At 43.9% G+C, this 27,604-nt stretch overlaps 1 protein-coding gene and 1 long non-coding RNA gene across 2 annotated transcripts in view; one reads left to right on the forward strand and one right to left on the reverse strand.

Moving 5' to 3' along the window:
• LOC117459299 (uncharacterized) overlaps positions 1-17,289 on the forward strand; it is a 47,032-nt gene extending 29,743 nt beyond the window's left edge. The window contains exon 4 of the long non-coding RNA XR_004553509.1: positions 16,937-17,289. This is a non-coding gene — a long non-coding RNA (uncharacterized lncRNA). The remainder of the gene's footprint in view (positions 1-16,936) is intronic.
• An 8,269-nt stretch (positions 17,290-25,558) lies between these two features.
• On the reverse strand, positions 25,559-27,235 carry LOC139435226 (uncharacterized). Its single transcript, XM_071205678.1, has 2 exons — positions 26,750-27,235; positions 25,559-26,356 (listed from the first exon to the last, which is right to left on the reverse strand). The coding sequence occupies exons 1-2, from the start codon at positions 26,969-26,971 to the stop codon at positions 25,862-25,864; spliced, it is 717 nt and encodes a 238-aa protein (XP_071061779.1). The 5' UTR covers positions 26,972-27,235; the 3' UTR covers positions 25,559-25,861.
• Positions 27,236-27,604: the final 369 nt, after the last annotated feature.

A 27,604-nucleotide genomic window follows, 5' to 3' on the forward strand; every position in this document is an offset into this window, starting at 1 on the left:
AAGAAGGGAAGAGAAACAGAATTTGTGAAGCTCCAGTTAATTTAGAGTTAGACAAAGTGAGGCTCAAACGTTACCGACTAATTTACTTTACATGTTTCATGTTAATCCCCAGTTATGTTCTGCCAATTATCTCTTATTTACTAGAATCAGTGAAAGCCCATGTGAGTACAGCTTGTGCAATTGGTCAAGGCTACAGTTAGTGCTGAGTAGTGATTATAAGGGCCGTGCTGTGTTAGCCTTGCACTGACATGTCATCATCATGGACTCCATGACCACACTATGCCAGGTTTCTTGGAATCGCTGGGAACACGACTATTTTCCCTGGCGGTGGGCCACGTTAAATAGATCAGCAACAGAGTGTGTTTTGTAATTGAATCAAATAAACAGGATAAGCTGGCCAGTAAACAGTAGAAGGAGGGCAGGGCGTCACTGGAGGTCTCAAGCGTTTCAGGTTCTGCAACGCCCATAGCTTCAAGGCATACAGTTTGTGTAGGTCTCCATTGTACTGTACTGTATGTACAAAATCTGAGCAAGAAGCATGGTGTTTATACACTTTTATTTCTGAGAAATGGCAATAACACTTGGTTAAGTAACACATTGATGTACATTATGCTAAATCTGTAGTTTAATCGACATTGAATTCAGGGGTTGTTAGCTTTGTACTAATATAAAAAAAACTTAACAAGGCTCTTTTAACAGATATTAATATGCTAAGAAATAGTCATTCCGTTTTTTTAAGTTATGTTTGAGTTAAAAAAGATAGAAACATCATGTTGAGTGAATGTTATTGTTGTTGGTCTGCCTTTTCCTGTCCTCATGCTATGCTAGGCAAAATGCTTCCACCTTCGCACTCATGTACTGTTACAGTTGTATTTGCTCATTCTCAGAACAAAGACTACCAGCTAGTTATTTTTAAGTATGTCAAGTGTACTGCACAAGATGTTTGTAGTAAGAAGTGAAGACAAGTGCACTCCTGTGATCCTACTGAACGTAGTGTAGGGGGTCAGAGGGCATGGTCCACCCCGAGGACACAGAGAAGTTCATCTTTGTGAATTGTGGATAAATACATGATAGTATTGTGCCCTGGGCTGTATCCAGGCAGGACTTCAATCTGCAGCCGCAGTCCCCCCCCCCCCCTATCAGTGGGCCTGGGCTGTTGTGACTGGGCCAGTCTGACAGATAGACCATGATGAGAGTCAAGGCTGAAAGCCAGGCTCTGTGACTGCAAGGCCAGGCCAGGGATGACGCAGGTCCAGGGGAACAGAGAGCACTGTGGACAGCCCTGGCCCCCCCCCCACCCCTCCCCTCCCCTCTAGCCCCTCCTGTGCCTCGGAGCACTTCCTGCCTCTGTCATACTACCAGAAAATCCAATCCCTGATCAAAGGCAAAGGAGAAAAAAAAGGGGAAGAGAAGAGAGAGGAGACAGAGAAGTGAAAAGGGCGAGGGAGATTGACGTGCGTGTAGGGGGGGAAAAGGGAGAAAACAACAAACCTCTCTTTATCTGACAGGGGAGGCAGCTGCTCGGGCCGGGGCACCTGTGTGCCTGCTGCCTCCCAGGCCGACGCCAAGCTCCGCCCTAGTGCCAGACCCATGAAAGGTTGCTATGGCAACACCCCAGGCCTGCAGTCTGAAATAAACAACCTTTCAACCTCATCTGAGGAGAGTAACCTTTAGATGATCTGTGGTCGGGCTGAGGTTGTGCTGGCATCGCCGACACGACTAATTACTCCTCACATTGTTCTTATTTTATGTGTAAATATCTGAGAAAATGCATTTTCTAAGGGCTCCATTTCTCAAGACAGAAGAGAAGAGCGCACACACCTGTTCCTGCGCCTGCCCGAGGCAACACCTAAATCCTTCAGGACTCAGGCAGCACCATTGTTTCAGTGCAATTACCCAGGCCAGATTAAAAATCAACTATCATTGAGCAGATGTCCTGGCTTTTTTTTTTTTACTGCACAGGGGCGGGGGATCTTATTACATTTCACCAGGCTGGATACAGACAGTGGAACCCTTTCCTTAGGATTGGATATGTCCTCTCTGTTTAGAGTTTACACACATACACACATACACACACATGCTCACCGGTGTAGAGGACAAGGCTTGTGGTTCTAAGCAGAAGTGACATCCCATTCATTTGAGCTGGTCAGGGTCTGATGTCCCCCATCTCATCTTACAAGGCTTAGCGCTGTGAAATGACATTGGCCCAGCTCCAGCAAAGTCCAGTGCAGTGGCTAGCATCCCTGAAGCTGGCTCAGTCTGCACCGCACCCACCCACACAGCGATGCTCGGCTGTCTGTCGGCAGCTTAATACTGTGTTATGGTTAAATGCCGCCATTCAGTATAATTTCACAGCTGTTAATGTTCCGAAGCGGTCACTGTCTGTCGTTTCCAAAAATACCCTGACAAGAGCTCACTAATTGATGTCAAATGTGAAGCTGAACTTGTCAAGTAATATGAGCTGATTACTTCATAGATTGCTGCTATGAAATTTGACAAGTGCACTTCAAATGTTAACTTGATAAAGACTGCATTGTGAATATTAAACAGGCTCCTTGGCGTGATAAATATTTGACCCAAAATCCCCAGTCGAATTCGCCTGCATATGCTCTCCGGTTTGTTTTGTTAGTGGTCACTTGCCGGCAGTGATGCAGCAGGATGAGGAGACAGTTGCCATGGTGAACACACTCACAGGAGTAAGAATCTTTTGTGTGGAGGACTCGTGACATAATTGCCTTCATTAATTTTCTTGTTAGGAACAATAAAGGATGTGCAAATATACACAAACAGACAAACCAATCAGTTCCTCAAAGCATCACGGAGGCAGGAATCAGGCCTAATGCAGACACACAAATATGTACAGTATGTGAACAAGATAAACATTGACTTACTGCATGTACAGTATGTGCGCTATATATACCAAATCTGTGTTTGAATAGCTTATCGTGTGAAGCAGCACATGAAACAAAACTATTGGATACAGATGACATTTGAACAATGTGTTCTATCATCACCAGCATCACACCATGTTGTTTGACTTTGAGTTAACAAATGAAATCCTGTCAGCGCGGCTGCACTGTAGCCTGCTATCCATGTCAGTAAGTTTCATTTGTCCGGCTTGTCCGCGTCTGTTCTTTGAAGGTTTTACTCTTTCATCCCCCTTCGTTTAATCTCGCCCGTCATGACAGCAGCGTTCCTGTCCCTGTGTTTCCATGTAGGGCAGGTTCACGGGGATGAGTGTGGGAGGGTGGGTGATTGATATTGACGGCCCGGTGGCCCTGGAACAACATGGAGCAGTGAGCATGCGGCGCTGCAGGATGATAGAGGTGGCATATGATAAACGAATATGCGATGAAACAAGGCCTGTGAAGGGAAACTATTTCTGTTCCTACCTCAAGGGTTCATTATTTACTTTTTCAACCTTGTGTTTCCACTGAGGCCAAAAGCAATCTTCAATCGGTCCAGAGCCCTGAGGAATAAGTGAGATATCTCATTCGGTCCTCTAACATTTTTACCATACTTAGTAAAAGCTCTGGGAAAGATGCTCAAACAAAAACACCAAACCCAGCTTCAGTCGTTTGAACATCACTGACAACACTGTTTGACTTCATTCACGTTCACTCTTTGCTTCTTCGCATCCTCTTGATTGCTGAATAAATCTGCCTGGGTATTGCTTGTGCTCTGCTCTGCGTGGTCCATTAATATTCCAATCATCTCCTCTATCAGATAAAGGGGAGAGACAGACTCCTCTTCATCTCTCAAAACACCAGCTGTGCAGAGCCGTGAGACATGCACACAGAGCTGTAAACAGAGTAAGGCAGACGCATTAATACATTCATACATACGGGCAAACTTATATAATTGAGGAGTTTGCAGGCAGTGGCATACATTTTGCATGGCGCTCATCCTGCATGATTCACGATGTGCACGGTCCTTTCCTTAAGATAATTCACAGATTTTGAGGCACCTGCACACTAATAGAAACATGTGCAGATATCACCTCCTGCAGTCAGGTGGGTGTTGATATGCTGCTGGCACCCCCAACAGTCCCTCCTTTCATATCCCACTCATCTCCCCCATCCTCCTGCCAACCCTTCATTTCTCAGAGCCTTCCTGTCACTCACGCTCCACACTATCCTTGTGTTCCCCCCCCACCTCTCCTCAAACTCCAGAATTGCATCGAAGCGTAGTTTCCCCCCCCCTGCCCCTGGGCTTTGCCGGTCCCCGCTTCTCTAAAGCGATTAGTCACTCAGGCATCCAGTGGACCAAGAGTCTGGAAGCTTCTGATAGAGGACTGCTCGCAGCCCCAGTGACAAACTCAAGGACATTTTAGTGTTGTTGTTGCTGTTCGTTGCAGTTGTTTATGTGGAGGGCTGCGTGAGTGTCCAGCTCCTGGGGGCCGAGTCGAGGCAGTGAGCCATGGTAATTACATGCCACTCGTCACAACGCTTTCTCTCTCTGCCCTTACCATCGCCAGCAAAAAAGCTAACAGCTTGTGTGTTATCTTCGTAATGATTCACCCATCAGTTCACATGGACACAGCACTCTCCCGTCTCCCGGCGCACAAACACTCACCCCATGCTCTCGCACAAATGCACCCTCTGCACACAGCTTCCTGTACACGCACCTTGGAGTCACAATACCTGGCTCCTGAATGTAGATTTTCTGGCCTCATTTAGTTTTATTTAGGATCAGCTGGACGCATTTGAAACACAAACCTATCAGCGTGCATCTGTAACACAAACAGGGTACATTGGCAAAGTTGCTGAGCGATGCAGTGGATTACCTCGTTTCCCAGAAAACAACTAAATCCAATTAAAGGAGCCCATGGACCATAGCAACATGTGGTAAACACAGCATGGCACCGTCGCCAGGTTGTTATTCAATCATCAGAAGTAAAACAAACAATTACTGCAGGATGACCCTAATGCAGGAACAAATGAGAATGTATGCATGAGGAAGCCTGGGTTGGGAGAGGAAGTGATCCTACCCATCACCCACGACGGCAAGAGCTGCTTATTCACAAGAATAATGATAATACTGATGAGACAGGCATTGTCGGAAATTTATTATTTTGCTGTCTAAATGTCTTTCATGTTCAGGACAAAGCATTTCCAGTGGTTTAGCATTTCAAAGAGAAACGGCCGTATTGTTTTTATTAGGAGTGATGGAAGTATGCTACCAATGCTAATTAACCGTATTAATTGTCTGGTTTAATACATTCTAATCAGAAGGGCGGCTTTGTAGAGTTGATTAATATTTCATGATGCCTCATTTGTTTTTGTTCTATGATTTATTTATTTTTTATGTTTAGGAGAACATAACATCTGCAGGAGCTCTGCTCTGTAAGACGCTCCGACTATGAATGAGTAAAATATAAACTCAATAATTAGCTGATGGGAATTCAAACATGTCAGCCTCTTATACTACACTCTCGATATAGGTCCCCTATAAAGATGGATGTGTATTCTGGTCACACGCTGCGGTGGCGATGAGGGATCCATATGAATAGGATTCATTGTAATTTTATGGAGGAATCACATTTCAAGGCTCGCTCACTCTCCCAGTTGCTATGGCAACAGTCTAACAGAGTTGGATGAATGGATGGGTGGACGGACTAATTCAGGGAACATTGATCCATACTGCAGATGTGATTTAATCTGTCTTATTGTTATCAAATAAAAAGGTATTTTAATCCCCCTTATAGTACATTTATAAGCAGTATGTAAACATATGTTAAATAGCTAAGGCCAGGATGTTAAGCTTGGGATATTCTCTTTTTTTCTTTCTTTTAGATTTGTATTATAAAGGTTGATTATACTGGTTTTTAAATGGTCAAAGTGTGTGGATTTTAACGGTAGATTCCGCATGTTTTAGTTTAATTCTAACCCCCATATGCTGGTGCTGAGGCAATTGAAAACAGGGAGAAAACAAAGGTAATGATCGGTGAAGCAATATCTTGTGAAACTGCTGCACACTCATGGTGCCTTGACACCCTGCTGTACATATTTTCTGTTTTTGGCTGATAGCATTGCTGGTGTGTTCGCAGCCAGATGGCCTTGTGTGCTTCTACAGCTGACTCACAGTGACTGGTGCAGCGGAGGCTTTTGCTCTTCACTACAGGCTGTTAATCGTGCAATTCTGGGCCGCGGTCAGGCGCTTCTCCCTTTCCCCTGATATACGGCGTTTAGCAGAATGGTGGCGAGATGATTAAATCTTGTGTTGCAGAAATGTTGCACGGAGAAAAGAGATTGCCTGTGTGCAGCCGAGCTGATGCTGGATGTGATTGAGTCGTCCTTGTGATTGCAACCCAGCCTCCCCCTCCTCTCCTCTCTCCCCCTCTTCGAGTCTAGAGACTGGTTGTGGCTTGTAACCATGGCGACGGCTGGTCTTGTTACCTGCTAAGAGGGGGGAAAGAGTGGAGCTTGTGACTGAGGTTACTAGCCATGGCGGACGAAGGGAGGGAGTTCGAGCTAGGGGACGGGGGGGACTTCACACAAAGACCACACTGTTCCCTGCACATCCATTCACTGCCCCAGCAGCCAGGGAGGGAAACAAGATCAATAGCATGGCGTGGTTGATTAGAGTAACTCAATATTACGACTTCAGTTTCCAGGGATGCTTTTAGAGCAGCCATATCAGGCCCTCTCTGTCTACCCCTCATGTAAGCAGACAGAATCATTGGCAAGCTCCACAGGCCATGAATAAACTCTAAACATAGGATTGACTTCATCGCTCCCTACGGAGATCCTAGTGACACATATTTACCTTAGTCCCATGCTGCAATCGCATAGCTTATGCTGAAAGGGCGCAATAGAGTATAATGTTCTCTAGCTGGAGATCTGAAGCAGTTTTTATTAATTGCACGCACATAAATGACCACGTGTCATGGCAGTCAAACAACCCAACGTTTTGTCTCATTAGGCTCATTAATTTGCCACTCATCTTTGTGTGAATCTGCATTATATACCTCGCCTGGACTAGTCTGACTCCAAGGCTCCCTTCAGTCTTTATTTACACACTGACTTATTATTGAGTGGCTGCTTTACACAGAGAAGTAATTCATTTTTGACCAATGATGTGCCAGTTGCTTGACAACAGTAATTACATCTTAATGAGTGAAAAGCTTAATGTCAAATGATTCAGTTGTAGCTGGATTGGCGCTTAATAGCTTTTAAGCCCTAAGTAAAGCAAATAGTGACAACATGGGCAGGTTAAGTACACTTTTTCATCTTCAAACGTTATCATGTAGTGCATGATTTATGTGCGGGGCGCTGAACTCTGTGCTCAGCGAGTTATGCATTCCGTAAATGATTGATATTTGAGATCTGACGTCTGAGGGGCAGCAGACGGGGTAAAAGAGACGGTTTTTCCCTGGCTATTCAAACATGCCAGTGAGACTGTCAGAGGCTCACCTTTGTATTTTCTGTGTGCTTTACTCTCAGCAGAGTGGGGTGGAGTCAACATTGGAACTGTACATTCACTCAGTGCTGAGCAGCTGCGAAAATGGCCTCAGGTTTCCCCCCTCCATGCAGGCCAACGCATTCCAGAGACACATCAATGGGATTTGTTGTTATGATGGAGCGAGGCTGGCAGTGGCCAGAAATGGAAGGACTGTTTCCATGGAGACCACTCGAAGGGCCAAAAGCAGCTGTAGACAGTCAGCTGATGCCCTTTGGGTAAATCCTTTCAAACATGATTTGCTTACCTCTTTATTTATTAATTTGTTCCTCTTTCAGCATAGAGAAAGCCCCTCACGACACACAAATGGCCTCCACCATTTTGTATACAGTGAGTGGATAGGCTTCAATGTCACTTACTTTGATTTTAACAAACAATTCATAACAATTGTAAACCCTGACACTCAAAAGTATGATGTATCACTATAGAGCCGCTATTAGCAATTAGCTGATGAATCAATTAGTCACTAAACAGAAAGTTAATGGGGACTAGAAATTAATTATTTGAGTCACATTACAAGCGAAAATGTCAAATATTTACTTGTCTCAGCTTTTATATGTGAGTATTTTCTATTTTTCTATTTAACTTATCATTGTTGATTGAATGCATTTGTGTTCTGAACTGTTGTTCAGCCAAAACAACACATTTGAAGATATCCCAACATAATGAAAATCCCCCAGTCGGAGCCCTACATTACTAATCTTGCTTCTAGAAAAAAGCGGCCCTCTGTTTTCCGAGCCCACCTCCTTGCGTTACACTCCACATGAATGTGTTCAGCATGTCACCGTGTGTGTCACATCACATGTTGCATGTGTTCTACGTGTCCTCTCTGTGGAACAGGCCGGCGTCTGTGTGTGAGCAGGGAAGCGAATTCGGACCTGTTTGAACAGATAATGCGGCCCAGCACGTCTAAGAGGACAAAGGGATCTTTTCTGGTCCGGAAGAGAGTGTGTAACACTATCTGCGGCTTAAATGGAGCGGGACAAAGAGTCAGGGGATCATCATGTATCACCACTGCCACTATCCTGCAGGAGACAACAGTGAGTGTGTGTCATCGCTCAGTCTCCAATTGCTGTTTTGTGCAAGTCATGAATGATATTCTTACACCATGTGATCCGACCTCGATTCATTATAAGCGCATATCAGGCTACAAGCAAGGATATGTTCTAGCCCTATAACTTGGTTTCATGTCAGCTGATTATACTAAACAAAGTAGGGAAATCTTGCTGCACTTGTTCAAACATTGGGAAGTTGACTAATGCTCATTTGCTTACAGCTGGTGGAACTGCCAGTTTACTCTTCAAACAGCCTGGAGCGCAGGTGTGTCTGTGTGTAACTACAGTATTTGGTTAGTATGTTACTTCATTGAAGTTTCATGGACATTCCAAACTAATTGTTTAATATCTGAAATGCAAACATCTCCACCACGTCATGGCCTAAAAGATATGACATTTTAACTTTGTTTGAAATGTTGAGTTGGGTGTGGTTTGTGTGTGCACAGTCTGTTTACACTGCAACTAATCCGGCTCACCTTGCCTCACTCTACCAGTAATCGTGGGAAAGAATGCATCTCCTCCACTGTACTCGTTTCCTTTTGTGACGGAGGTGTTGCCGGGTCATAATGTGAAGCGCTGCCACCGCTTCTCATGACTGTCATGCCTCCCAGGTGTCACCTTTCCAGATTGCCGTGTTGATTCTGTAATGGGGAAAGACTCTAAACAAACCGGAGCTGCAGTGACCTCATTTGCCTCAGGAGGTTCACAGAGTACAGCCGTGGTTTCACTTTACATTCATCATTGTGAAGCCATAATTAGTGTAAAGGTGATTCAGACGGCGCTGGTCCAACGCAGTAAAGGGAATTATTAGGATTGTCTTGCTAAAACCTTATCAGAAGACATTAATTAATGATGATAGATTGTAGCACTGTGCCCAACTGGTAACAATTCAAGTTAGTGCCTAACGTTTGTAATATTGATCCTTTTTGGAAGCACTAATACACTGAACAAGAGAAATAGCACCAGAAATGCCGACCTATGCTAAGGACAATGCTGCATTTAAAAGTTCCTTGGATTGTCCCAATTCACAAGTTGGGATGTGAAATCATGAGCATTAGGTCGTAGCGTGGAAACAACGATGAAAATGTGTTCTATTTTAAAGCTGAGACAGTTTAACATCACATTGATATGTTCTAGAGTTGTTGTTTATGGTAATTCTCCTAGTGACCTATCTGGAATTGTTAACCAAATTGAAACATCATTTCTGTATCTGGCACTTGATTCAGTTTTGCTCCAAAAATTGAATTGGCTCTTCCTTGGCCCTTGCTTTAAGTTTCATGAAAATCGTGCCGGTATTATGCAAAAGTGCTTTCGCAACTCAGGTTCTTCTCTGCACACATCAGCAAAACGCCCCAGAAGGGTAATGCCGACCACTTGGCAGAGGTTCGGTCGGGCTCTGCCACATTTGGGCCCATTTAAAGCAATGTTTCCCAGCCGTCAGCAGCTGCTTTCCATCTAGTGGCATTTTCCTTGTCTACCCCCCTAGCCAGCGCCTCCTCCACCACCACCACCATTCCCTCTTTCTTCACGTCAAACTTGGCAGGCTAGTTTACACTCTGATTTTCAAAGCCGCCCTGTTCTCTGTCAAATGTTGCGTGGCAACATCAAACGCTCTGCCGGACAGAGCCTTCCTGGGATTCCAGCGTGGTGGGCGGATAATTGGAGGCAGGCCTCAGCGGATCTGGCAGATGTGTGATGAGTTTTTACTGGAGCGTTGTTTTTTTTTGTTTTTTTTGGAGTGGTGTGTATGTGCATGGGGTGGGGTGAGAGACGGGTTTTTAGAGGGAAAACACAAGGGCTTTCTTTGTTGTCGTCCCCTCCACCCTCCCTTAAGCTGGCCACAGGGGCGTCTTATTGGCCCAGTGGCCAAGTAAGGGCTGAATGTGGCAGTAAACATTGCATACAGACACGATATTTGAACCCAGCATGTGGAATTTGATGTCTTAGGTTTGACTCACAAAGCCTTTGAGCCTCCAAACATTTCCACATGTCCTGTCCTTCGTTTTCTGTTTCACTTTTTCTTGAAGCAGCTTACTTACGCAAGAAACACCCAGATAATTACCGGGCACTTTTGTCTGGGGGTTGGCCGCAAGTTTGGGTGAAGGTCACTGCAGTTGCTGTCAAACATATAGTGATTACAAAGACGTTCAGGAATTCCCCCCCCCCGTTTTCCTCCACCCGCTCACCCCACTGTAAAAGCAGGAATGCTGGACTTGGATTCTTAGTTTTCCTGTCCATCCATCATTGAGCAAGCATAACAGGGACCCAGACCAACTCCTCCCAAGCTAAGGGTGGGCTTCCACTGAAAGTGCTAGAGGCCAGGGATCAGTGGAGGGTTGGGGAGAGGGAAGAGACGATGGGGGGGGATTGTTGGACTCGGGAAATTGTTAGACACAGAAGGAAATGGACAAAGGGGAAAAAAAGACATGTAGACAGAGTTCCAAGAAAAAAAAGAATGAAACACAGCCCTCCCATGTTTTAGTAAAGTCCCTTGGGCTCTTACAGACAGTATTATGTTCAATTTTTTTCTTTTTACACAGGAAGGCGGTGCAGATGTTCCTGAGAGCAGGCCTGCGGTTTCCCTGTTTTCCTTTTGCTGGTCTGTTCCCGGATCTCCAGTGTTGCCAAGGCGCTGCCTTACTCGGTGCTGGCGTTTTTGTTTTTCCTGAGAGTGGGGCTCTAACAGGAGGGTCATCTCCAGGCCAGCTCCAAATGAGAAATAGTTGGCCGGCTGCCCTGGCGGCCACTCAAATCCGCCCTTTTGAAAAGATTACTGTGCTGCTGCTGCCGCCGCCTCCTGTGGGGCATGCCAGATCTGCTGAGGGGAGAGGAATGTGCAGGAGGGCTGGAGGAGGGAGGAGGGGGGGCCACCGGGGGGCCACATTTCATTCGACCTCTTTCAGAAAGTTTTTCTCATTACTTTTCTTCTCCCTCTCCTCCTGAAATGTTTCAATTTGCGCTGTGCCGAACAGGACGTGGACTGTTCCCAAATAAAACCTGACAGGGTTTTTCCACCTAGCCAAGAGGTGTGTGACACAGGCCAGTTCCCTCCCCTGGTTGTCTTTTGGCTCCTAGTTTTTGTTTCTAAGGGACTCGTGATGAATGATAGATTGATAGAGTTAAGGTCCACTGTGGGACTGCAGCAAGCTATCTCTGCTAAGCTGCTTTGCCTGATAGGCTGCTGACTGTGGAGTCTCCAAAGCCGGAGCAATAAAAGTTGATTTGTGGGGGCATTGTGAGAAGCCCCGGACACTTACGAGAGGTGTGTATGTCTCCTCTGGCCTGTCACAATCAATACTACCCCACCACCACTGGGCCTCTCTGTCTCCACCGTGTTTACTCTTAAATAATGCATCATACTCTCGCACAAATACCTTCCATTCACACGAGGGATGGAGACCATTAGCCGTGGCCATGTGGAACAATGAAATACAGCCTCTGCATCCTCTTTCTTCTAACACAACCAGCAGATAGAGCATGTTCCTTCTCGTGAGTGCTTCTGCATGGCATTGTTTTAGAACTGCCTGACCTAATTTAACAACTTCAACATCCAATCTTTTCAGGCTCTGATTACACACCCGCCTAGCTCCAGCTCGGATTAACCCCTGAAAAGAACTCTATAGCTAGGTTGTCTGAACCTGACATAGTTCTCCCCTCTTAACTGCGTGGCCTGAGGGGACACATACCTCCATGTTGTATTTATTTAAAAATATGTTAGTGCAGTATATAAAACGGTATGTTAACAGGGCGTCTAGCAAAAGGGAAACACTTCTCTGCTATTATACATCACTGTTTATGATTCTCTTAGCAATCATGTTACTGGAGACTTTGATAAATGCTGAGTAATTACATCACTGCTCCACTATAAGAATGTCGGAGCCTCCCCGGGGATCATTAGCTGCTGACAGATTTGGAGTGATGAGGCCTTGGTGGGTGGTCCTTATCTGCAACAGTCAGGAAACAGGGCCAGACCCATAAACTCCCGCTTACCACAGAGGAAGCACCGTGTAAGGAGACCACACCCTAAGTTGCTGTAAACCTTGAATGTTCCCAAAATATGTGAAAAAAAGTGGACTTAGAGCTTGGTCCAAATCTCCCACTCTCACGGCCCTTAAGGGACCAGGGAAAGCAGCGGCCCAGCTTGGTTTAATTTGCTAAACTGGTCTGTTCCAGTAAACATCAGTGCACATGCAGGCAGAGTCAGAGCGTTGCTGTCAGTTCCTCTGCTCCACGCTGACACTAGAATAGCTGTGTGCGTTCCTGAGTCACATCATCTGCTTAGCAACACGCACGCCGGGGAGAGCAGGACAGAGCGCTGTGATTGGGGGAGACCATGCAGGACCCTCAGGACACAGAGCGCTAATTGCAGAGCAGTTTTCCTCCTCCGCTTTTAGCAGATGCAATACGCCAGCCACAGAATAGGGGTTGCATAACAGGATTTCTACAGCAGATCCCCCTCCTCCTCGGTGGCTCTCCCTCCATTTCCCTTTTATGCGCCCCCCACCCTCTTCCTAGCAACTCCATCTCTTCCTCTCCATCCACTAACAACAGCTGGAACCAAGCCAGATGGTTCAGATGCTATTTTAAAGAACAGACGGACAAAAGATTGAAAGATTCAGAGGTATTTTAATGGTTTTACTGCAATCTGTGTATTAAATGCATTTGTGTACGTGTATATTTGAGAGACAAAAGAAAAATCCTTTGTTAATTGGTCCTGCGGCTGTGTTGTTGACCTGACTTGGGTCTTTGGCAGTCGGGACAAAGAGCTCAGTGTGGCCAGCCTTTGTGCTGCAGAGCTGGAAGAGCGGTTTCCATATTGGGACAATATGCGCCGTGCCCTCTGACCCTGCTCAGAGGCGGCGGCTGGAGAGCACTCAGAGATTTGCTATCCAGAAACACAAAGCATTCCAGTCTCTCAAACACATCCACAAAATAAAGAAACAGAGAACATGTTGACACAAGTAGACGACGCACACATGCACACCAACTGTTACTTTTCGTTCTTCAACCCTGCGGGCCAAAAATTACACATGCAAGCGTTTTGCTGTCTGACGGGGGCAGGGCAGACTTGGCTGGGGGAGCAGAGAATATCTGCAACACATACAGACTGGTGATCTCACTCTCTAAGGGGAACATGAAGTATTTATTGCCACGGGGCCAAGAAAGAGTGTGCATCAGCAGGAGGGGGTGGGATTTGTTGTGCTTTGTGGGAGATGGGAGTGGGAATTAGACATAGCTCTTGTATGGCTTTTTGTTTTGTACAGTTTCAACAGCGGTCTTGGAGAAAACAAAGAAGAATTACGCAATGCAAGTGTCACTCAACCCTGATTACAGTCAATTACAAGCAAAACACAAAATATAAACGGTTACACATCTGCTTTGCATCTCAAAATTCAGAATGCGCCTATACCGTGTTGTACTTTCATTTTGTGCATGCATGTATGTTCACGTTGGAGAGTGCATGGTCCCTTATCAGAGGAACACACTCTTATGAAGTCTTTGCATGTTTGGCTGACTACATCTGCCATCTACAATAACCCTCAAAGTGATGTCTAATGTGCTGAGTATGTTCTGATGTTTGTGTGCGAGGGTGAGGGGAGGATAGTCCAGAAATAGAAATGTTCCATGAAAACATCAGATTGGAAAATCATCGCACTGTAAAGGCTACTTTCACAATCGCCCCGGAGGAACCGAGGCTTGTCCGTTTCATTTGAGCTCCCATTTTGCCCTAATTCACTTCTCCGACTCACATGTATTTAACCCAATGTCAGCTATGACTACCCTCGCTCTGTTATCTCAGCCTTTACTCCTGTCAGGTCATGTTTGTTACGAAAGGGTTGAGTGCTTTTTATTTCGTCTAGGGAAGTGCTGTTAACATCACAGCCATTATGATGACTGAGTTACTGTATATGAGGCAGCAATCATTCCTCTGAATGCCAGGCTGGAGAGTGGAGTGCAGAAATGAGTAAACAAGGTGTGGCGCCGTTGAGAGGAAATTCATATCCCTGAACTATCAGTCAGTGACTCATTCTGTTTTTCAGGATTCTCCCAGAATGTGTGTGAGCAGCGCTGACAGCAGACCGGTCCCAGGGCCTTTTTATGGCAGGATGCTTTTTCAAATAGACTTGTCATGGCTCAGGGCACAGCAGAGAATGTTTATGTAAGTGGTCAAAAATAGGCAGCACATTTTTTCATGTTTAACGTGAGTCATGACTTCATTAACTCTCCATGCACAGCATCAAGAGACTATGTGGCCTCTATTTTTTGTTTTGTGAACAGTAAATCTAGGGAGTCTACAGTCAGTGGTAGCATATCAGCTTGCTCAAAAACTCAGAACGACAACAATAACATGCTGATGTGCTATTTTAAACGAATCAGGAACATTGAAGGCACAAGCAAGTAAATGCTAACGTCCATCGGACGAAAGACACGTTCAAGTGGAGGGAGCGATTGTCATGTTCCTGCATGTAATAAAATAAAAATAAATAAAAAGTTCCTGAATAGTGCAAGTTAAAAAAATACTAGCGGTGCCTGAAAATATGTGTTGAAGAGGTCTCAGTTGAGCAAGTTAGTATGCTAACATCAGCTAATTAGCTTAACACAAAGTGTAGCCTATACTGTAGCTGAGGCTAATGGGAATGTCATTAGTTTTGTATGAATGTCATTATAAAAGAAAGTATTGCACACTCAATTTTGACCTGATAATGACACTATATGGAAAGTTAAATGAGCCACGAAAGCAAAACATTTACAGTAAGCAATTCAGGGCATGTTACAAGGAACATGTTCACGCTGCAATAGTGCAACACCAGCACAAGCCCACCATTTAATACACGGTGTCCCATATGACTTACTTAACATTATGCTGCATACTGTGGCAAGTCAAGCGCAAAATTGAATCACATATTTCATAACAAGAATGAACAGCAGCTTCTGACGGGTGCAGCATTTCACACAGCACTTTATTATGGCAGAACCAGCCAGTATCTCCACCGAGGTGTCTTTGCTGACCTAACATAATGCTCCTTTCATCATACATACATATATTGAATAATAAACTGTCCCACCAAGGCCATCCTCAGCACCTTCCATAATGTGAAAGCCATAGACAGTTTATCACTGAGTTGTCCCCACAGCGAGACAATGACATGGAATAAAGGGCAACTATAAAGGCACTACGTAGAATAGTATTTATACTATTTAGCACATGTTGTATTGCTAGCTAAGACTAATATTTAGCTAATTCTCATTGAAGACCTATTCTTTGTTCCCTAAAAATAACACAATTACCAACTTAAAGAAAAAGGAAAAGGGTCTGATTGTTAAATGGCAAATCCAAACATGTCTCCCCCTCACCATTTATCCACAACACCTGCTAACCCAGGCCGGATCCAGCCTGCACACTGGATAAATGCATATCCAGATCAATGGGCTTATGAGAGCTGCCGTTGAGTGGTGAACAGAGCCGATTAGCTGAGTCTCCACAGCATGTCCCCTCAGGTTGAAGAGAAACACAGAGGAGGTCGCCAGTCACAAGGTCATTGTGGAGCTTCTGGCCGTACATAGCGAGGCAGCTCCCGGCACATATGCTTAATAGAATAAGACTCTAACATTGATCAGCGCCCGCTCTAATCTATGCAGAAATCCCATTGATTTTGGACCAAGTCTAGCTTCCTTTTGGAAAAGTGCTAATGTTTGATGGAACCGCTCGAACCCTTAGATTTACAGTTACAGAAATATGTACTTAAAAAAAGGTTCACAACAAGCTTCTTCAAACTGCTCGGGTTTTAAAGGTCAATGAGTGCAATAAGCCCTCGTGAGACTATTTATGTGGCCGCCTGAGCAGTGAGGTGTGAGCTGATGGCGAGTCTGCGACGGTCAATGAAGGCAATGTTCTCCAGTCAAGGGGCATGACATGAATAGAGTCACAGCTAGGCTCGTTTTTGTTACATTTTACCCAAGACTTGTTTAAAAAACTGCTAAAAGACACTCATGACTCTGTGAGCTCTGCCTCAATAAGGCGCATAAGACTGCATACATGGAGGGAATGAAAGAGACGTATTCATGCCTTTAGGGTAATATCGTAATCATGGGTACCTAGGGTCTTATAAATCTTTTCAATTAGCAAATTATAGGCTGTCAATGACTAACATCACCATTCTGTGTTATGAATATTAGATACAGTAACTCAACTACTAATTTCCTCCTTAGAGTATATTAATAACGGGCAAGTATAGAATAAAGACAACACATGTTTAATATATAGTTTGTTGGATGGGTAAAATGACTAGATCAACAAAGTGGGTTTCATGTGAAAACAGAGATGACTGATTCATTGGAAACTTTCCAAAAACCTTCCCATGTGTGACTGCCATCCTGAGACAGAAGATGAATGGGCTGCTCTTTCTCCTTTTCCACAGAGATACTGGCCTTGTGTTTTGATCCCTGCCTTGTGAATTGAAGGCTCTCTACACCATGCTCTGTATCCTGAAACCCACTACTCATGGGGGGGAGTAGGACTGTCTTCGTCGGCACAAAGGCCACCTTTGACTAGGAGGCCTGTAATGAGTTGGAGGCGGGAGCTGAGCAGAGGCCAAGGGAATATCTGATGACTAAGAGGCTGCGAACGTACTCCACTGTACACGACTGTGTGATTAATGAATGCAGCATCATCACAGACCGGCCTTCACCCAAAGCTGTGAGGTCATCACCTCCCCTACTGCTCTTATGTTACCATGTAGCCAAGATTAATCTATGAAAAGGAAATGCATTCTTCAAAATACATGCTATTTGCATTCATTAAAGCAAACTTGCCTGTCATTTGGGTAGTTTTTATAAAGTCAGCGAGGTCTGCTGTAGTCTGCGAATATTGATCTGGAGCCTTATGTCTTGTGTGCTGGCTCAGGGTATATTTGCAGCTGCTGTTACTGGAAATGGATCCCTGGAGCGATCTGGATTCAGCTGATCCAATTAAACGCGGTGAATAATTGATCTGACAGTGAAACTGAGCCCTGTCACATGGGAGCGGTGACATCATCATTTAGGGGTTGAAACCGTACTCCTGTGCAGCTGGACTGCCCCGGGTCGTTTGTTCCACAATCAATCCACTGTATCTGATTACCGCCTGTGAAGGACGCAAAGCAGACCATGAGGACAGCAGGGGAGGTTACGCTGGCATTATCACGCTCAGCAAGACTGTACAAAGACAACAGACTCACTGATAGCCGGGAACTGGAAACTCATGAGATTGTCACATGTCTGCAAACCTTAACCCACTAAAGTAAGATCATTTAAAGGGATACTTCTGTATTTTTCAGACTCATTTTCTCATGTTTTTAATTCAAAATGACTAATGGGGACAACAATCTTTGAAATTGGTCAAGTATTGAGGTAGTTTTTTTATTACAGTCTGTTTGTTATTTTGTCTTACCAAATCTCGCTCAACAATGTCCATAGGAAATGTTGCAAGAGGTGACTTGTTGCCTAGAACACAAGAGTGGAAACTAAGTGTGAGTTGGAGAGCTGTGCTAGAATAGTTTGTTGTGTTGGAGTAAAGAAGGTTTAGCTTTGAAGTACAATCTAAAAGAGTTTTAATGTAATAGCTGAATTTCAGATGTTGACATCGTGAATGAGCCTTAACCAAGATTTCAGATTGAGACTTCTCCTTGAGCACAAACTGAATAGACACAACAACCAGACCGGATCTTTCAAAACAAGGTTGTCTCACTTTGTCAATGGAAATGGAAATACAGTTATTTCCCTTTGAGTTCTTACTTCATCTAGAATGCTGAGTTTGCAGTTATTTTCTACGAGAGAACAAATAATTCCATTGTTTCTTTTCTCACAGTCCTACGTTTGCCTCTTGCGCAAGCTGTGCTGCATTGCGTGCTACGAAGGCCATTCCTAAACAAGACCTCCATGTGAACCAGATGGACTCAGCGTGGGTCGATTATCTTCCTGGCCATGAAATAAGGTGCAAATAGGAGCCATCTTTGACCCTGGCCTTGGAGGAAGCTTATATTATAATATCTAATGAAACCCCTCCAGAGACGTCTGCTTCTGCCACTCGCCACCTTTTCATCTAGATCGGCAGCACAAATGAGAAAAGGAGGCCGTTGAACATCCAACATCTTGTCTGAATTAGACTCGAACCCTTGGGCATGGAACAGGGGGAGGTCTGCTTTCCAAGTCTCCCCTTGGTTTCTCACGGAGATAGGAAAGGGTGTGGGGTCCCGCTTACAGCTGACTCTCATGCTGAAAACATTTTGCTGGGTCGGCACTTCCGATCTTGTCATGATGAACTCATGGGCCTGATGAAATCGCCCACGTGGCCGCACAGTCATTGTGCATCACTGTGTATTGTCCACAATTGTAAAGTAGCTTTATTGCTGTCTGCCTGAGGAAAGCTGAGAGATTCATCAACTAAGCCTGATTCAGACAAAATCATGACGAGTTTCTCCAGACCAGATGTTTTGTTGATGGCCCATGTTCGTCCATGTTCACCAATTTTCTTTCTTAAGTTAAGCCCTATGATTCCATCCTCCACTTTCGCTGTCTCCATGGAAGCTGTTGGAGCTGTTACTGGCTGCTATTCAAATGTTGGTGTTTAAGAGCATTTCATTCTTTCCTACTATTATTTTTTGGATGTAGCTAGGTAGCTTGCAAGGACGATGTCAGTGACATTCTTAACCCTTCGTTTAAAGCTCAGTGGGATAAGGCCAGATCTGCTAAATCACTGAACCAGTCTGCGACCAGATTTAGCTTAACATAAAAACTAGAAGCATGGGAAACAGCTGCAAAAATCCACCATTTCTATATCTCACGAATTACCCCCTAAATCATTAGTTTAACTTGGGAACAAACTGAAATGTTTCACACAGAACACAAACAGCGGTCTCCTAGGTACAAGTCCTCTGTTTGCTTAAAAAAAGCCTCCAGGCCGGCCCCAATCTTAACCCAACCCGTTGTCTTCTGTAGTGTTTAGCATGAACCCAGGATTAGCCTTATCACTAACCAATCATCTACTTGACAACTACTCCTAACCTCACATTAACCTAAATTGAGCCCTAAAACCAATCACAGAGAACAGCAAGATAGGAAAACCCATTTAAAGGGAAAATACACTTTAACAAAAGAAGAACAGAACGATTTCTATAATAGATGAGCATTTGAAGTTCATCAACAAGTTGGGTTGTCTCCTTTGTAGTAATAACTTCTAGCTCTCGTGAAAATAAACATGAATCAAATACGCTTTTTTCTCAATATAGAGAAGGTCAACAAAAGCATGAATTGAGTCATTGGAACTTCATGCGGGCCATGAGGTGACCCTGTCAGTTAATTAGACGAGGGTGGTGACGGCTCCATCCATCAGCGTACGTTTTCTTCACTCTGAGTCCAGTCCAGTTGGAACATTTCCCTCATCCGTCAAACCTAGGAACATTTCCAACTGCAAAGACCACCAATGGGTGGAGACTGAGAGCTGGAATGAAATCTTTCGAGCAACACACTGACAAGAGCTCGACCTCCCAGGAAAGGTCATGCGGTGTTACCAAGGCAACAGAGAACACCACCGGTATGTTAAAAAGGTAGCCAGGAGGGGTGAAAGGGGCGCCTGAGCTGAATCCATGGCTGCGGAATTTCAGTGTGTGGGTGCGGATGCGTGTTGAATATTAAAATATTCTCTTAAAATGAAGTCGGTGTAGCCGTGCCTCCATCCATTACACCACTCTGATGTTCCATAACCATTAACATCTGTTAAAGCCCAATGCGCACCACAACACATCCAGCTCTCTTGACAAGGAGGGTATTTTTAGACATGTACTCATTAGTGCTGAGAGATCATTTGTAATGAAGGACAGGAGGGGAGAAGGAGGCCAATAACACAGTGAAAGATGGTATCCATATTCAAATAACCGAGGAGCGAGTGGGTTTAACTGCTAGTGAGGAGAGTGGAGGTGAGATGTGAGGGGCAGGCCAATCAAAGATTTTGAGGAGAGCGATGCAATAAAATAGTCAGGGCAAGGTCGAAGAAATTATGCAGCACATTATGCATTATCTGAATGCTTCTATAAAACATAGACATCATGTGACCTCTAACTAATTACATATGCTTATAAAACTGCTCTGTTCCCTGGACCGGGATCAGGCCTATTGTTCTCGCTGGGATTAACATTCCTCCAGTAATTCAGCCGTAATTCAAATGAGTTTGTCAGCTCTATTAGCAGAGCGGCTATGATTCAGAATCACGCATGGTATCGATTACTAGACTCTCCTCATTGTGAACTGTTCAATTATTCTACTCTGAAATTATATATAACCTGCAGTCAACATGTACCATATGTCCTGTCTTGGTCATACAATGGTGGTATTGAATCGTGGGAGTGTTATCTGTTTTTCTATAATGGCATTCAGTTTTAATTTGCTGCAGGAGCTAAAGAGCCGTGCAATCCGCCTCTTTCTCCAGGTGGAGGTTAGATTGGATAAGAATATAGTGCCATTGTCTTTCAAAGTGAGAACACAAACATAGATGGGGTGGTAGACATCCATGCCACTTCCCTACTCCTTCAGCTCTTACTGTGGGATGTAGCCTGATACAACAGTGCCCCCTAGAGGACACGTCTCTGTGAACTCAGAGAAACCAGGGGCGAATCCAGTTGTTTTTACAGACTGAGAATTACTCAGAATATAATGTTAATGAGATGTAATTACCATGGTGCACTCAATTGAACATTTTTCTAATTACCAGATGCTGCACTGAGTGCTTAATGTGTCAACATGACATATAACCGAGCGAGGGGGGAAAAGCACAAAATAGTAACTCTGCGGTCCAAATAGGCTTTTGCGTGGCCTGGTCTTGTCCCACCGGGCTGGCACTGTCACTGGCATCACAGGAGAACACAATGGGGTGATGGAGGGACTCATTTGCCAGAGCGGCCTTTGCTGCCACACAATTAGCAGCTGAACAGTGGGCACACCAAATATCCAAGTGCCACTCCACAGGGAAGCCAACTCTGTGTCGGCCAATTTGGCGTCACTGGCCAGTCATTGTCCCTGCAGGCAGCCGGCAGACTGGAGAGAAATGTGCCCAGGTGCTGAAAAAGCCTCAGAGATGGAGCGATACTATCATAATATCATAATATCATAATTACTATTTATTCATGATTGGATATTGAAACATCTGATTCATCACTAGAGCTCTGCAGTGGACCTGGCAGGCTCATATTTTTGTGACATGTCTTTGTAAAGGTATGTCACATTTACTTTTTTTATAAGACTTCAACTGTCTCACAAAGGGACTGCAAAAGAAAACATATATACGTATCAATATGAAAGGTAAGCTATAGTTTTGATAAATATACAAGATAGACCAAGGATTAGACAGAACAAAGCTAGTTGTTTATTCATGTCTTCATGCTAAGCTAAGCTCTGGCCACATATTTATTAGTATCTTCAAATGTACCTCTCAGAAATAAAGAGTTTTACCTAAAATGTCTAACTGTACCTTAAAAAAATGCTTTCTACTTGGGCTTTAATTTAATTTTGTTTCATCGGCACACAAAAATAATTTGGCTTGTAGTAATGAAACTAATAAGAGAAGCGCTTCACCTCTCCAAAGAAGAGAGCATCATCAGTATTTCGACAGCCTTAGCCACCTACTGTTCATCTGCCACCCACAAGAGCCTTGAAATGTCATCATGCACAAAGCTGTCATAAAGGCTCTGAGCTAAGGCGCTAAAGGAAAGCAAGGGATGCATTGGTCCTTGAAATAATATAAACAAATGGAGGTGATGTCAGAAGGGCATCATTGGCGACAGCATCTCCAAATCTGCGTTTCCCACCCATGTTGCTATGTACTTCACTTTAGATAATTTACAGCATGGGAAAAGCTCTTAGGGATGGCATTATCTGTTCTGTGGAGAATGTATCGCCTGTAATGACAGCGCACAGCATGTGCTCATAGGGTAACAAAACGCAGATGACAGGATGGCAAAGGTGATTTAGACCACAGGGTGTTGATTTCTGGGAATGTGGCTCAGGAGGTTGGAAATACAAAGACAGATGGCCACATGGTGCACTGGTTCCCCTATGAGGCTCCACACACAACAATAAATCCATTTATGAGATGGCTCTCTGAGTGTGATGCCACTAATTTGGGTCTGATGAAGAACACGGGAGACGAGTGCCAGCAACGGGGACTTTCATCCAGCCCTAAAAGGATTTTTGAGAGCCCAGATGTGCGGTGCATTGAATTTGATTCAACTGTTCATCCCTACAGGGGCTTTTAGAAGGATGTCTTATCAAGTAATATGCAGAGTTTTATATAAAACTAAATTGTTTGTAGTAATGGTACTGTATCAGTACATCAGCAGCATGATTACAAGCTTTGAAAACGGCACTATTGAATCCCACACCGGCAACACATTAGTTCAGTAGCTACAGTCGTGGTAAGTAACTAAGGATATTTACTGAAGTACTTTATTACAAACATTAACTTTACTTGACTATTTCCATTTCTTGCTATACTTATACTTCAGTACGAAGTGATTATACTTTCTACTTAACATATGAATTATGAATATGATGTATTCTTATAGGTAAAGATAAGACTTTATTGATCCCCAGGAGAAAATATACAAGCTACCCAGCATTTAAAAACTAATCAAAATTAACCTCACCGTTACCAGCGGTAACATTAAAGTGATGTACAAAATAATGTAACCGTCATTATAATCCAAGAATACCCTATTATTTATGTAAAATGGGCCATTCTGCATAATAATTACTTTTATTTTTGATACTTTCATTATTTCCATGCTGTGGTTTAGGTATACCTTTATTTAAAGATATATCTTCCGCCACTGGTAAAGAATGGAAACCCAGTTTCTAATCAGACCCTATACCTGCCCCGCTGTTAACTGCTGATACACTGAATTTTGCCTTACAAAGGGTTCACTGACTTTGACTGCCATTGATTTTTTGGAGGTACCAGACAGAACAATAAGGATCAATATAGGAGTCTAGGACAGTGTCTATGAATGGGGGTGTGAACCATCCCAACACCACAACCATGGTGAATTACAATGTGTAAATGAATGCTAACTATCTCTTTTGTCTAGACTGAAATATTTCAACAACTAAGACATGGATTGCCAATAAATGTATAAAATATATTTTTGGTCCCAAGAAGAGAAATCCAAATGTTTTATCACGATAAATATTGACTTGATTGCAATGCAATTTGGACCACCCATCCATGTCCTCCTTACTGATCACTTTAATCATTTTAACAATGTGTCAACTACTCTACTACTTCATGACAAATACTACATCTGAGGCTGACTAAAAGCAAATGTTAGCATGCTAACACGCTAAAGTGAGATGGTTAACATTTAACATATTGATAGTTACTCAGCACCAGATACTAAAGATAACTTCATTTAAAAACAAAACTATGTGGTGGTCAATAAAAACTAATTACAATATGCAAAAAATGGAAATAAATGCATGGCGCATCATGACTTGATAAACTCAAAGTCTAGGATTAGTTGTGACTTACAAAACAATGACCCAACCTCTGGCTGCTATTATGAATAGACTCTTAACAATAATATTTACAACACTAAACTGGGATTAATGAGAACAAGAGAGAACAGAGATAGTAACTTTATTTGTAAAAGTACGATGTGAATAGCTGGTGGTTTTGCCATATTCATAATTCCACCTAGTGTGGTGAGCTCTTTCATTCATGGACAATGATTGGCCTAACAAGTTTAAGCAAGACATTATTTGCTGCTCTCGCCAGTCACCTCAAAGGAGAATACAGACAAAGAGATGCAATTGTAAAGTATTAAAATATATTTCAAATTCACATTTGAAAGCCCCAATTGACCTTTCACTTAAATGGGAACAAACCCACTCAGTCAGAAAGGTTTAACAGCTCTCCAGTACAAGACAGGCGTGCTGATGGCAGAGAAGGAGGCAGAGTGTGTCTGCTTTTAGAGGTTGTGTTGGCTCGAGTGAAGCCAAACTGGACACAAATCATCTGGAGCACCATTCAGAAGGGTGGGCGTGCGGGTGGGTAGGCAGAGCAGATAAAACGAATCCTAAAAATCTCCTGGCAGCTGAATAAAACAGCCCCAAAGGCTGTCTGTCATGGCATGGTGTTCAAGCGATTGGCCCCCTCTTTCTGTTCATGTCCTGGTTTCACAGCGCTTTCATCTTTCTCCCTGCCTCTCCCATACGTGCCTGTGTAATTACTCCTGACACAAAGAGGAAGAGGCAAACGTGAATCCACAAACATTACTAAAGTGATTCCTTCCTCTATCGCTTAATTTCTCTCCCAGTTTGATGAGCTTGCCTTATTTCTCTGCAACCTTGTTAAAAAGCCTGAGTGCTTTGGGCTCAGTTAATCACTTGCCATCGCACTACCCAAATTGACCGTCACTTAGCATTTAAATTATGCAATGAAGTCACCTTGCTTGATACTGGCTGGAATGAATACTCTCTTTTCTACACTGTAAAAAAAATAAAATGTTTTTTCACAGTAATGTACTGTATTATTTTACAGACCTTTCTTGTTTTTCTATATTAAGTGTAAATACCATAAAAATACAGTAAATTACTTTTATTAAAAATAAATAAAGGTTTTATTCTGTAAATTGGTTTAATGAGAAATTATCGTTTTTTTACAGGATAATTCCATTGTTTAATTGTCTTGAATGTTAAATGACATGGAATTCTATGTAAAAACACATACAATACACATCATTTTACTACATGTAAAAAGAAGGCAACTTTCTTTTTTTTGCAATAAAACCTTAAATTTAATGTAATAAAAAACTGTATTCTGTACTGTTGTAGAATAAAAATAAATCTTATTATAAAACATCTCTAAAATGTTAAATAAATGTATAAATCTTCACAAAAAATGTAATATATTTCAGAAATACCCACAAATGATTTTGTTTAAATAAAGTAGTTTTCATAGTATGCTATTAAAGGTGTACAAAAACATTCTATAGAAAATACGATACTGGAACCTTTTGAAAGTATATTTATTTATACTTATAGCAAAAACACAGGGCAAAGGGGACACACGTGTGAAGCTGACAATTGAGCAGCCCGACCAAGCAAGGAGACATTACATTAGATTGCATTGCATTTAGCTGACGCTTTTATCCAAAGCGACTTACAATAAGTGCGTTCGACCAACAAAATACAAACTTGAAGAAAACAGAATCATATAAGTACATCAGGCTTCATAGAGCAAAAACATTTCAAGTGCTACTCAACTGGCTTTAGATAAGCCAGCCCTTTATTAGTATATAAGTTCTTTGTTAATAGTTCTATCGCTCAAGGTGGAGTCGAAAGAGATGAGTTTTCAGTCTGCTCCGGAAGATGTGTAAGCTTTCTGCTGTCCTGATTTCAATGGGGAGCTCATTCCACCATTTTGGAGCCAGGATAGCAAACCCACGTCTTTTTGCTGATGGGAACTTGGGTCCCCTTCGCAGCGATGGTGCAGCGAGCCGTTTGGTTGATGCAGAGCGGAGTGCACGTGCTGGGGTGTACAGTTTAACCATGTCCTGGATGTAGGAAGGGCCAGATCCATTCGCAGCATGGTACGCAAGTACCATTGTCTTGAAGTGGATTCTAGCAGTTATCGGAAGCCATTGAAGGCAGCGGAGGAGCGGCGTGGTGTGGGAGAATTTAGGAAGGTTGAAGACCAGGCGAGCCGCTGCATTCTGGATGAGCTGCAGAGGTCGGATGGCACATGCAGGTAGACCAGCCAGGAGGGAGTTGCAGTAGTCTAGGCGTGAGATGACGAGAGCCTGGACCAGAGCCTGTGTCGAGACAGAGGCAGAACGTCCAAAAATACAACCCGATGTGGGCATTTATTCAAATCATAAGCACATTATTCACAGCCTCAATTGCTGTTCCCCTGAACACAGCCAGCCGCCACAAGGATCTCACCCACACTACCAGCCTCCACACACAGGGAAACAGAGCCTAAATACCTACACACTAATCAGCACAACAAGACACAGGTGAGGGGGGAGCAATTAGACACAGGTGTGGGGGGGAGGAGACAACACAGGGCACCAGGTGAACATAATCAGGAGTAACAGAAAGAACGGGAGGGGGAACACTTTTCAAAATAAAAACACATGTGCAATATACAAGGCCTGAAGCCGTCAGTCCATAGTGACAAAGTTATCTTCGTCACATATCCTTACCCCTCTCCCCAGGAAGCACAGTGTCTTAACCGTTTTGGCCATTTTGCCCTCCTCCATGTGTCTCCACTCCGCCCGGTGTTTCCAGAGACGTTTCATATAATTCATCCTGAGGTTCTGGATCCCTCCGCTCTTCTCAGAGAGCCGGGACTGCGGCCTCTTCCACGGAGCGGGATCTGCCCGGGACCGCTGTAGTTGCATCAGCGTGGCCATCTGCTGCGTCATGATGATGAGCTCCCTCTCGCGCTCCTCCTTCTCCTTCGTGCTGCGCTGCAGGTGACGCTGTAGGCTGCTGTTCTGATTATGGGAGACCTATGAAACACACGGAGGAGTCCCCACCGCCCGTCACCCCCCCCTGTCAACGCCTTTGAGGATACTCCGTTCACCCTTTCACCCACGCCCACCATCCTGGAGATCGTTGAACACATGAAGGAGATACAGAGGGCTGGCACCGATTCCTTCCTGGATTTCAAAGACCAAACTAAGGCGATGCGCAGGGCTGGCAGCATGTCCTTTACCCCCGCCCCTCAACGACGCCTACCACAATCACTGCAGAGACGCGCACCATCTCCCCCGGCTTCATCACCATGCCTACCACAATCATCCAAACCAAAACAATCTGCAAACTGATATCTGCTGGGTCCAGGCTCAAGGGCGTATGGCACTCTCAACTCTTTCCAGGACATGCCGGGCCCTGCCTGCCAGTAGCTTTGCCGATATCTGTGTTGATAGGAAATAGATTAAGAGCGGTAAATCATCTTAGATACAGGAAGCGCTCAAACGTTTGTGTGAGTTTATCTAATTTAGCAGTGATTCCATGTCAGCCACAGCTTGTTACAAAAAACATGACTGATAGTG

This window comes from Pseudochaenichthys georgianus, chromosome 15 (assembly GCF_902827115.2).
Source record: "Pseudochaenichthys georgianus chromosome 15, fPseGeo1.2, whole genome shotgun sequence".
Taxonomy (NCBI): domain Eukaryota; kingdom Metazoa; phylum Chordata; class Actinopteri; order Perciformes; family Channichthyidae; genus Pseudochaenichthys; species Pseudochaenichthys georgianus.